This window comes from Chaetura pelagica, unplaced genomic scaffold (assembly GCF_000747805.2).
Source record: "Chaetura pelagica isolate M959 unplaced genomic scaffold, ChaPel_1.0 scaffold104, whole genome shotgun sequence".
NCBI lineage: Eukaryota > Metazoa > Chordata > Aves > Apodiformes > Apodidae > Chaetura > Chaetura pelagica.
This window is the reverse complement of record NW_009953786.1, coordinates 6,313,306-6,326,005: the sequence shown is the minus strand read 5'-3', so window position 1 is coordinate 6,326,005 and position 12,700 is coordinate 6,313,306. Positions and strand designations below refer to the sequence as shown.

Below are 12,700 nucleotides of genomic sequence, written 5' to 3'. Positions count from 1 at the left end.
ACTCTTTCAGTGCAAAACTGGAACCCTATTCATGTAAGATTGCACAGTTGTTTTCAAGCCTGCTAGCTTTTTTTTTAAATTCTGTGTCATTAATTGTCACCAATGTCTCTACCCATGGGTAGAGGTGATTCTAGCAGCTATGGGTAGGATACTCAATAAATGTCCCAACTCTGGCCCTGCTACCAGTGTCATTTAGAGCTGAGGCTGTTTTCTTCAGGCTCTTGCTCCCTGCATAATGCTTTCACACCAAGATGCATGTCTGGGAACTGTTAATTTTTCTTATTTAGTACAACAGAAAGCAAAGGAGTGCAGGTATTAGGCTTCAAGGTATCTTTTTTTCATACCTTTAGTCTCCTAGCAGTATTTCAGCAAGTGAAGGAAAGTTCTGGTTCCCCAGGGTGGCATTTACAGGGATGAAAAGTCAGTATCTTGTCTTACTTGAATGAACTTTACAAACTCTGCATGGGTCCAAGCACACATTTGGCTTTGGAGGACTGGATGGTCAGGGATTTTATATTTACAGGGATCTAAACAGTTGATCTGTAACTAGAATGTGCCACTATAGAGAAGGCCCCCCAGGGGTGAGTTATACTTCCAGATACAGTGTTCAATTTTCTTAGTGTCCTCTGGACTGCAGTGGGGATCTCCTGCCTCCCTCTTCTCATGAGAAAAGCAGTTCCTGGCAGCTTAGCTCACACATCTGAGGTCAGGATTTTGCACTGTTCAAAGTAGGGAAGAGGGATATTCTCCTCTTTTATTTTGGATGTATCCAATTTATTTCCTGTCAGCCATGGCAGTCCCATTCAGAAAACAGTCAGTAAGTGTTTAGGACCTGATGTACTCCAAAGCACTATAGAGCAGACTGGTTGTAGATCATTGGCATCTCCAGCAAGAAGTGGCTGCCAATCACTTGTTCTTCTAACAGGCCAGTGTTCTTGGGTGAGTGCATCCAGCTCAGAAGAAGTGATGAGAATGTGCTCTTACGGAGGCTAATTCAGAAGATGCTCTACTTGAGTTCCCTACTGAGAAAGTCAGGAGCGATAATTTTGCCTTCTTGACACTGATACTTGGCAAAAATGGTCTCTGCTGAGAGCAGTGCTCTCTCAGTGTAGGAGTGCTAGAACTTTGGAAGGCCAAAGGATGGGCCTCCTTGTCTGGATTTCGTGCTGGATTGCAGTAACCCTGGCAGATCTCTGAGCTTTGTCATCCATTTTGTCTACCTCAAACCAGCTCAGGAGACACTGTGAGCCCTCTCTCCTCAAAGAGGACAGGTTTTGCTTCGGTGAGAAGCCTCTGTTGAATCATGGTTCCTGCCAAACCATGGGGAAAAAAAGGTCTCCACTTTGAGCATCATCTAAAATTGCATGTTTTGATTTGGAGCTGATTGATCTCCTTAAAGTAAAAGTCCACTTACAGGGATCTGCAGGTGAAGGTTAATAAAAATTCTATCTCTGGTCTATGACAATGCCCTGACAGCTGCTTGCTGGTTCTTTCTAACCTTGACTCCATTGTGAGGGACGTGGAAATGGGCTGACTCTGGGTTGTATTGGTTTGTTCCGAGACAGCCTGTCAAAACAAAGTGTGAGGTTTTATATTGCCTTGCATCAGTTACTGAATATTTGATGCAAAACTGTATGGAGACTTGACTCAATATAGTTTAAAAAAAAGCAGTTTCAATTGCTCAGTCTAATTTTTTTGCCACTTCTTTGATAGTGGCAAGTTCAGTCTTATATCAACTCTTGCATCAAAGGTCTGTGTAAGGTATTGTCATATAAAACACAGCTTCTGCAGTGCTTTGAGGGTAATCTCATCTATATCCACTGTGCAAGAAATAAAATTAATAGATGATGTTTAAGCATCACTGAGTCTCATTATTTTTTATATATTTTTGTTTGTTTGTTAAATCAATGGTTTGCAAAAAGCTTTTTTGAAATTATGCTGGAAAATCTGAATTCCCCGATGGTGAGTGAACTCAGACTAGAGAGAGGCACCAGAGAGAACCAACATGAATTTTTTTGCATGTGTACCAAAGTATGTCCCCATCACTGCTTCTGACTTTTAAGGTATTACCACCTTTCAAGGTGGAAAATGACTTATAGCTGAGCTACAGTTATCGACTTGTGGTGCACCTTGTCCCACAAGACGAAAAAGAACCCCTCACCAGTTATGCCATTTTTTAAGATGATGCATAAAACTGGAACATGAACCTTTCAGCTTTGCCTTTAAAAGGAGTACTCATGCAATCAGGAACAGTGTTTGAGTAGATGGACAGTGTGAAGGGAAGCACCATGATCATTTGCAACTGTGTGAGAATATTCCGTCAGGGCTGTTGTGGTAGGACACCTGAGGCACTCAGGCAGAATTTGTAGGCTTCATTCATGGCAAGATCTGCATATATATATCTGGAGGTAACAAAATATTACCATATAATAAAGGTTTCTCAAAGGCATTCTTCCAACTCATGCTACTGAAAGAATGAAGTAAACCAAGTTTTCAAGCAGGAATCAAATTCATGATCTTCAGAATAATGATTAAAGAAATTGTGTGGGTTGAAAACACTTTGAGGATTTAAATAGCTTAAACCTTCCAATGCCTTCAAAGGTGTTCTTGCATCTGCTTGGTTATATTTAGCTTTCTTTTTTTCTTTTTCTTTTTCTTTTTCTTTTTCTTTTCCTTTTCCTTTTCTTTTTCTTTTCCCTTTTCTTTTTCTTTTTCTTTCTATTTTTATTTTTTTTTCTTTTCCTTTTTCTTTTTTCTTTTTCTTTTCTCTTTTTTTTTTTTTTTTTTTTTGTTAAGGTTGTAGGACAGCTCTGTGTTGTGTCTCCCTTGGCTTTCCCAGATGTAGTAAGGAGTTCTGGCAACCTACCAACACAGCCAGGGCTGAGGAAATACAAGTCTTTTTTTTTTTTTCTCTTCCTGTGGTGATTACATTTAAACAGGAAAGTTAGTCTTTCTTTCCAGCGTACAGTAATTTTTTCTTTGATTGTAACTTGTTCATGTACTTACTTATCACAGATGAGAAATACCTTTTGTGATTAATAATTTATAGTTTGGAGCATTATGGGAAATTCTTTTAAAAGAGATACAGAGTGAGAGGGAGGGAGAGAGTGATGGAGAGGGAGCATATCAAGTAAATTTAAGGCTGGCCTGGTAAATCCAGGTCAACTGGTCCCCAAGGGAATAGCTTTAAAACCAAATAAGGGAACAGGTTTTGATGTGAGTGGATCAAAGGAGTGAAAAGGGGTAAATGTCATTTACCCAACTGAGTTCAGTTATCTCAGTGTGTACAGCCTAAGTCACAAATACAATACAAATAATGGATAACAGGAACAATAATATTTAATTGATTGGAAGTGTTGATATGTTTACTAGGGTTATAATTAATGTTTATAGAGGCAGGAGCTCCAGATCTATATATTCTGCCCAGTCACTGAGTTAGGTCTTCTCTCATCACATTCTCACACCATTGTTGGCCTGGGAATTACAGTTCAATATGGCTAAAATTAATGATTCCCTGCCTCTCAACCATCTAGCTTAGAGGGACTTGTTCCTTCAAATAATTATTCTCAGGGAGCACGTGAAAGCTCTCTGAAGAGTATGCTGGTGACAGGAAGACCTTCTTGCTAAATTTTGCAGGCAAGACCAATGTAAGAAAAAGGCAGATATCCAGACATGTCCTGGAGAACAGGTGGTCTCCTAGGTCACCTGCATGGGCTCACAACCCCCAGTGGCTGCCCTGGTGGCGTCCCTGGTGGCATCTATTTGCCACGAAGAGAGGCAGAGAAAGCAGAGGAATAAAGTGGTTTGCGGGGTGACACTCAAAAGCTGGTTTGGACCTTCATGCCCAGTAGCTATTTCTTGCCACTCTCACTTCTGCTTATTTTGTGGAAGTGCCTAGAAATCTTTAACAGTGACCTGGGTCTGTGATGATGGGCACTGGGCAGAGGCTGTGCACAAACCCAGCCCTTGCCCTAGGGAGCTCACACCCTAAATGGAAGGAGGGCAAGACAAGAGAGGGAGGGGTGAGTTAAAGAAGTGAAGATAGTTTTGGAAAAAAACAACAAACAAACCCACAAAGTCATTCTTTGGTGGTGGGCCACCTTTTTTTCCGAGGTGCTTGTGTAACTGGCACTGGCTATGATGGAAGGAGCAATTAACCCTTAAATTGCTTGAGATGGCTTTTTTTTTCATTCCTGTTTCTCCCCTCAGCTAGTGCTTTTGATGTGGTGGTCAAATCGAGTGAGTACCTGAGCGACCTGCTGGACCAAGCCTCCTTCCATTTCTTTGTGACGGCCCGGATCAATGAAACAGGGAAGATTCTGGCCACGCAGAAGGCAACGGTCCTGGAAATTCCTGCCCTGAGGATCAAGGTATTTCAGGCCTGGGGTGGAGGGGAGCAACCCACCATGCTGCATGTGGGATGTTCTCTACAAGGCTGCCACATTGACTTCTGGGATGGGGGCAGGAGGTGTGTGTGTGTGTGTGTGTGTGCACACTCAGCTTTCAGTCTAACATGGACCTTTCAAAGCAGCAGCTGGCTGGTGTGTACAAAAGGGTGCAAGTAAGTTATATATTGTACTGAGTATCCCTACATTGAAGTCTGAGGCTGACAGCATCACTGGTAGTAGAGAGCTGATATGATCCCAGTGGAGAAAGGAGGGTGAAAGATCTGAGAAAGCTGAAGAAACTTAAAGGGTAAGAGAGATTACTCACTTAATTCACTCAGGTCTTTAACTACTTCAGAATTCTATTATATTTAAAGCAACACAGCACAGAGGCCTCTTGCTGAAGAATGAAGAACAATGCCATTGAGGTGAATTTGCTTGGAAAGCTCCTTCAAAGCTTGGACTGGCAGCACTCACTCGGGTGATGCTTTCAGGATTCCAGTGCTTTGCTGCCACTCTCAGAATGTGCTGTTAGTGGAGTTTTCTGAAAGTTCAAGCATTTCTGCAAACAGTGGCATGGTACCTCTGAAAATGAAGAAGTGTAATGTTTCTGGTAGGACAGAGACCTCAGTCATATGGCAAAGGCAGAGCTCAGGGTTAGAGTTCTCCATTCATAACTTGGCACCCAAATAAATTGCCTCATTTTCAAAAGTGCTGAGCCTTCATCTGCTTTGAATGATGTAATTTGGATCTGCTTTGGACCTGATACTAAAAAAACACACCCTACAATTCAGAACACCCACTCAGGAAACCTTATATAAACATGACAGTGTTCAGACATTGAAATAGGCTGCCCAGGAAAGTGGTTGAGTCACCATCCCTGGATGTGTTTAAGGATAATTTGGTTGTGGTGTTGGTGGATGAACTTTGTAGAGTAGGGATGATGGTTGGACTCAGTGATCCCAAGGGTCTTTTCCAACCTGAATAGTTCTATGATTCTATGATTCTATGACTGCGGCTTCCCAAGATTCAGGACCTTGAAAGAGATTTCAGTTTATAGACCTTTTCCTCCCTATATGCTTATTTGAACTAATGTTCATGTTTCCGTACAATAATATGTGTAGTAATATTAAGCAGCAGCCTTCTGCAGAAAAAGATTTTTTAAAATGTAGATCAAAACTACAGTGAAGTTTGCAAAATACTTCATAGCCTACAGAAATGTCACTATGATCTAATCAGATTATTGGAATTTTCAAATAGAAGTTTTCAGGTTTACTGAGCATTCTAGAGAGGATTTAAACAGGAAAGATAAAATCTACTTCAAATACTGTCTTCAATAATCAAATTTTGGAAGCAGTGAGTTCTTTCAATTCAATACTTACACAGAACATCTTATACAAGATCCCAAGTTTCAGCTTCAAAGTGGTTTATCCTCCCTGCTGTTATGAAGAAAGTATGTTTAGTACATAAGATAGGTTGTTGTCCAAAAAAAGTCTTCTAGTAAAACTGATTTTGTCTCTTCTGTGCTTCTTTGTGATGTGTAAAAATAAGCTGAAATTTTAATACCTGGATTTTTTTAAAGGGGGGGCTGGAGGGAAGGAGGGATGTACCTATGTATTTATATAGGAAATGTTGCTTTATAGTTTCTTTAATAAATCAGAATAAGTTTATCTCCCTAGATTTCTTGTCGGATTTTTTCATTGAATTTGACTGGCAGACTGGAGGTCTTTGTGTGAGAGTAATGGAGAAGAATGAAAAAAATGTATTTCCACTCATCTTCAGATACACCTTTGATGTTTCTCTGTTGGTCTAAGGACATTGTCAGACTTAACAGTGTAGGGACCTTATTCTAATTTTGCTGCAGACCAGATGACAAAAATAAACTTGACAAATACAGACCATAATTTCAGCTGCATGTATAGCAGTTCAGAATTATTTTGAATCACCCCCATGTAACAGTGATCTTAAATGAGCAATTGAAATGAGGAGGACTTAAGACCTCTAACTGGGATAGGACTTCTGAAAACATCACTGATGTCTTTCACAAATTCAGGTGGCCAAATGCTCTTGAGATCTTACCTGTGCGTATCTTGTTCTTTGCTCCAGGCAACATAGCAGTGTTTGGTAAAGAGTGATCCCTTAGATCAGAGTAGTTTCAGGTTTTGCAACTGTCATACTCCTTAAAAATTTGCAGGAGGGCAGCAGACCCCAGCATAGCACTTTAATTTTATTGACAAGATACTTCTGCAAGAGAGTAGATTTAGATTAGACATTAGGAAGAAATTACTCACTATGAGGGTGGTGAAACGTGGGAACAGGTTCCCCAGGGAAGTTGTGGATGCCCCCTCCATGGAAGTGTTCAAGGCCAGGTTGTATGGGTCTTTGAACAACCTGATCTAGTGGGAGGTGTCCCTGCCTACAGCAAGGAGTTAAAACTTGATGATCTTTAAGGTCCCTTCCAGCCCAAACCATTCTATGATTTTCAGTTCTTTCTGAAGGCCCTTTCAAGTAATCCATGGAACAGCTGGGATCTGCCAGCCATCAGCCTTTTATATTCTGTGAGAAATGTTGTGTCTCTAGGGGAAAAGAAACAAAAATTGCATACATGTATTCTTTGTTTAAAAACATGTTCATTGGGAGGTGTTTTCCAGGCAGCTTTACTGCCAGCACTGATCTGAATCCCAGACCGATCCCATCAGCTCTGTACCATAACTGTGCAAGTCAGTGTGATCACTGTTAATTAGTCTCACAGTTTAGCATTTTTTAGTGCAAAATGTATTGCTTTTTTGCTTTGTAAGGGTTTTGGAGGACAACTGGCTCTCAGGTCTATGTAGAGCACATGCACAGAGTTAGAAAAAACCTTCAGAGCATGAGAGATGTTTGCAAGGTAGGGGGAAGATGGACACGATGCTTTTGAGGGTGCAAGAAATGTGGTCTGATGTTTCTAATTTAAGGTAATAAGACCTGCCTTTCTCTTCTGGAGCTTACATATACTGAGTGGGCCATGCACATCAGTGCAGGTGGGGAGCCCAGGGAGAGGGACAGAATCTAGGAGAGAGGCCCCTCAGCTGGACTTGCCTTCAGTTGAACACTTAGTTCTAAGACTGGGCATGCAGATATCTGTTTTTTCTACGGAAATGAGGGCTTACCTCTTGACGTGCCATGCTGCTTGAGGGAAAATTGCAATGGGTAGAAAAATCTGCAGTGGGACCCATGGCCCCATCCAACAATTATCTTCTGACTTGGTTTTGTCTACCTTAAGTTTTTAGCTGTAATCCATTCCCCCTCCTATCCTTCCTTACAAGTACTGTGTATTTAACCTTGTAGATTTCACCGTGGGGCATTTCACTATCATCAGTTTGTGGAGCATTGTCCTTTCTTTGCCTTGCAGACCCAAGGTGAGATGGTAGCTGGTAAAGAAATGCTTGTGACTGTGGAATTCACCAATCCCCTGAAACAAGCCCTGGAGAACGTCACGGTCCGCCTCGAGGGACCCGGTGTGCTGAGAACAATGAAAAAGGAGTTCAGGTAGGGAAGAAAGCACAACTAGCTGGGAGTTCATGCCCTACTTGCTCACAGGAGGAAGCTCACAAGAGACACTTAACTAATGCTGTGCTGAGTAATTAAATTCAGACACTCTCTCTGTACTTTGAAATTCAATGCACAGGGGAGCTGTAGGTCTCAACAGTCAGAAGTCAGGCTGTCCAGAGAGACTGTGCAGAGAGATTGTGTGAGCATTTAATCTATCCAGTACCACTGCTGGAGAAATGGATAGTGGTCGTGGGTAGCTGCTAATGCAGTCTGAGTTTACTTTTTTGCTATATGATGCTATTTTTAGCGCTTGACAATAGCACATATGAGCTGCTGTCTCAGAAAGAAGGGCAGATTTACCCGACACATTCAGTGTTTACAGCCACTCACTCAGTATGTGCAAATCAAGTCCTGTGCTGTTTTCCAAAAAGGGATTTTCTTCACTCGTGTTGGTCGTGATTATACAAGACATTCAGACACCTCTGATGACCTGATGTCAGACGCAGCAGAGCCCTCTGAGGTGGCTGCAGCGGCTGTGCCAGCACACAGCTCCCACTGGTAGCACCCAGAGGGCTGCCCTGGCACAGAGGTGTGTGCGCAGCACAGGGGGCTCCCAAGCCTGAGGAGAAGGACACCCACCTTCACTATCCTCACTGTTGCACCTCATGCTGACACTGTGCTACCTGTACACTGAGCAAGTTGTTTCCTAAACCCTCTTTCCATTTGAGTTCATTGTTTTTAAGCTCAGCATTAGCCGCTTTCAGGGTATATAATTGGGATCCTTGGGAAATTTTCCAGCCATAGCTTAGTCTTGGGCAGCCAAAGCAATGTTATCTATCATAACCTGAGCTGATGGTCCCCAGGTGTGTGCAAAAGGAGTTTGAAAAACGGCCTATGCTTCAGGAGCTGCATAAATTGTCAGCATTATCTGCTGCCAGTAGGGGAGGTCTGAGCCTGCTCACACCTGGGCCAGGGATAAAAAGATCAAAACCAGTCTCCAGAGTGGAGCTGGATAAGAAACAAATGACTGTGAAAGGGCATCACACTGTGCTTGCTTTGTGCACGTGGGATGTCAGAGGCGCTGCTGAACATGACTCAGCACAGTCTGCACGAGTTACACAAGTTGCAGCAATAGCCCTCCCTGCTGCCCAGCCGTGCCAGCCTCCCCTGGTGTTGCTCTTTATCCTTCTTGATCCCAAAGCTGCCGTGGGCTGCTCTCACCTTCAAGGATGCAGAAGTTGTCAGGTGCATCAAAGGCACGGGAGTTAGGGAGAAAATGACTCACAGAGCAGAAGTGATTTTCCTTCAAATCACCCTGTTTTCCCCTTTTCAGTAATGTCCTTGGCATCATTTAAAATGGAAATGGGTCAGCTTAGTCATTTTAAGATTTAACTTCTGTGAGAGGAATGAAGGCTGCAGGTTATACACACAGAGGACAGAGCAGGGGGCAGTTGTAGTTTATTTAAATAATAATCACATTTGCCTCCATGCATTCAGAATGATAAATGGCTCCAGTGTGGTGATGGCTCAGCATATTACGGAGAACCATTCATCACTGAATTCTCTCACAGGAAAATCAGATTAGGGTGGCTTTACCTGATTTGCAAAGATAATTAAAGCTATTCTAGGCTTTCCCCACCCTTCCATTGCTTCCCTGTCTGTAAGGGACTGCCACATATAGGAAGTGGTGTTTGCAATTCTTTGTGGGGATGAGACTTTTGACCTCTGCATTTTTTAAGGCAGCTTTTCTGTAGCACTTGGGTGACTTCACAAAACAGGTATGTGTGATCCAGCTGCTACATTATTCTGGGAATTAAGTGACTTGGGGTCCTCAGCCTTGAGTATTCATGAATGCTGTATGTATATAGTGATATTTACTTATTAGCCTTAGACAGATGAGGACCATGACTTATGGAAAAGCCATTGGCAGCATCAGTTCCTACATGGGGCATAGTCTTTGCATGACAAATGAGAATTAACCAGGCAATGATGGGTAGAGTTAAAAGGATTTTAGCCAAGCATGCATCCACACCAGTAGGTAAGTCACTTCCAGTGTTTCTACTGGACAAAGGTCAGCTAGTATTAGCATTTGTAGAGAGAAGCAAGTTGTTGTGGAGTAGGGCAGTAGAGAAACAGGAAAAGCTGGGTTTAGTTTCCCAGCACAGTTGTCTTCCTGCTCATACATATAAATGCACATATATATATGTATGTATATAAATGTGTAGAAATGATAGCACTGTAAATCCAAGATGGTAATGCTACCCTCTCTCACTGGGACACTGTGAAGATGTGGTCTGGAAACCTTCATCCTCAGAGACTCTGGCCTCCAAGTGCTGAAGAAAGTAGACTGAACCTTGCTATACAACAGACTTGTGTAATATCTTCTTCATTTCCCATTGAGACAATCCCTTGCAAATCATTCCTATAAACCCTCAATTTTAAAAGCTATTTAACCTTGTGCAGTGATTCAAGTCAGTGCTTTATTATGCCATTATTTTAGTGGGCATTTGGTGGAGCAGGCAGAACAGCTGAGGGGAGCAAAATAACTCTCGTTAAGAACAAAGACAAAAAAAGGGAAGACACTTGCTGGAAGCCACCTGTGCATGCTTACACCAAACATATGATCTTCCTCTGTTTTTTCTTTTCTAAAACTGGGTACATGCCCCAGGGTACCTATGACTGTATATGCAAAATACAATGCAGTGCCACGTGGAAATACCTAAGTCTCTACAACTACCTGAAACGACATTGTAGAGAGGTTGGTGCTGGTCTCTTCTCACAAGTAATTAGCAACAGAACAAGAGGGAATGGCTTCAAGCTGCAACAGAGGAGGTTTAGACGGGACATTAGGTAAAAAAAAAACAGAAAGAGTGGTTAGACACTGGAATAGGCTGCCCAGGGAGGTGGTTAAGTCACATCCCTGGATGTGTTTGAAGGTCGTTTGGATGTGGTGTTGATGGAAATGGTTTAGGGGAGAGCTTTGTAGAGTAGGGATGATGGTTGGACTCAGTGATCCCAAGGGTCTTTTCCAACCTGAATAGTTCTATGGTTCTATGATTGTAAGATAGCCTCTAAGGAGCTAGAATACCTCTCCTTTTAGCAGGGGCAGACTTCCACTGAAACAAATATCGGGAGGAGAGGATCCCAGGATAGCTCATTTAGAGCTAATTGAGGTCACTTGTCTCATAGCAACTTGTGCTAAGCCTGAGCTGTCATTTCTGTCCTAATCCTGGCACAGGACATGGACATCTGAGAGCCAATTCATATCAGATAAGAATTTGAAACAGTGACTAAAGTTTAGGCTTACTTTACTCTCACTTTATTCAGTTGTTTGCAGAATACCATAGCCATGGGAGACAAGAACACTGGCTAAATGAATAATCCTCTTACTTCATGCTGAGGAAAAGAACATTCTTCTTTACAAATAGCTCCCCATTACACTACCTTCTCCATAGGTTCCTTTGGAGCAGCTGTATCCTGACATCCCCCAAACATAATCAATCAATCAATCAATCAATCAATACCAGCCTTCAGAACTTGCACACAGAACACAGTGAAAACACTGAGAAAACACAGAAACCCAATACTTGATGCTCTCCATGCATCTTAATTGTAGCAAAAATTGAAAATCAAGAGCAGCACAGAACACAGTTGTTTTATAGTATGAGTTATCAAGAGTCATACATAGTGTGAAGGAGTAACTGCTAACAGCAGAACTTCCAAAACCACTTTGAATTGCTTGTATGGACATGAAGAAGTCATCTGAAGCGGCCAGTGAGATGTACTGATGTTACAACCACTGCAGGGGAGTTCAGGGTAGAAGCTGACAAAAGAGCTCAGGATCTCATCAGAACTGCATCAGGTTTGCATGGGAATGCTCTGCCTTATTTAACCATTTAAGGAACTGTCATTAGTCTATAGGCTATAATAAACAGGTAAAATCGAATTATAAAGTAGAAATAAAGTATGTTACCTATAAGGAAGATCATTTTGAAAGTGATTGCAAGAGGAAGCGAGAGGAGGCAGAAGAAAATGGATTAATTTTGGAAATTTAAAATTAGCCTGGAGGAAAGGCTAGAAAAGGCTTTGACAGCATGAGTTCTGAGAAGAACAGAAGATGAACGGAGTAATAGAACACTTACAAGAATGAGTAAAACACCAAAAAATTGAGATATGTTACACTGTTCACCTTTAGCTTCTCTAGTTGTGGGTCAGGTTGAGAGCACTGACTGACTGATCACAATATTATTATTTCCGTTATTCCCTACAGGCAAATCCCAATGAACTCTTCCTTCACCTGGCAAGTAAAATGCATCCCCAGACGACCAGGGTTACAAAAGCTGATTGCAAGCCTGAATTGTGATGCTTTGAGGCATGTGTACGGTGAGCTGAACATCCAGATTCAGAAACCATGAACCAAGATGCTGCCTTCTTTTCTCATTTAATTGTATTTCAAAATATCACATTGAGGGTGGAGGGGGAGGAGGTAGAAATCTGCTTATTATTGTTTTGGTCATCCTTGTGCTGAACAAAATTTGATAGAGTAATTGGTAGCAGTTGGGAAAGCATGAAAAAGCACCTGGGTAGTGAATGATTTAAAATTAGATACAAGTCACTCAAGGCAATTCTAGGCCATAATATTCCTATAGTTCACTTGTATTTATGGTCTTTTGCATTAGAGCTGCAAGGAAATCTGGAAAGTTCCATTCACCAAAGTAGTCTGAACTTTTATTTTAATTAAGGCCTGGTATTTCACTGAAAAAGAAAAAAAAGAAAGAACCCAG

General features: G+C 41.8%; 1 protein-coding gene across 1 annotated transcript in view; it reads left to right on the top strand.

The window, feature by feature from the left end:
* The window catches only part of F13A1 (coagulation factor XIII, A1 polypeptide), a 59,180-nt gene extending 46,849 nt beyond the window's left edge, over window positions 1-12,331 (top strand). Inside the window, exons 12-14 of the mRNA XM_010000918.1 lie at window positions 4,210-4,370; window positions 7,777-7,913; window positions 12,187-12,331. Coding sequence (XP_009999220.1) covers window positions 4,210-4,370; window positions 7,777-7,913; window positions 12,187-12,331 — 443 coding nt within the window. The remainder of the gene's footprint in view (window positions 1-4,209; window positions 4,371-7,776; window positions 7,914-12,186) is intronic.
* Window positions 12,332-12,700: the final 369 nt, after the last annotated feature.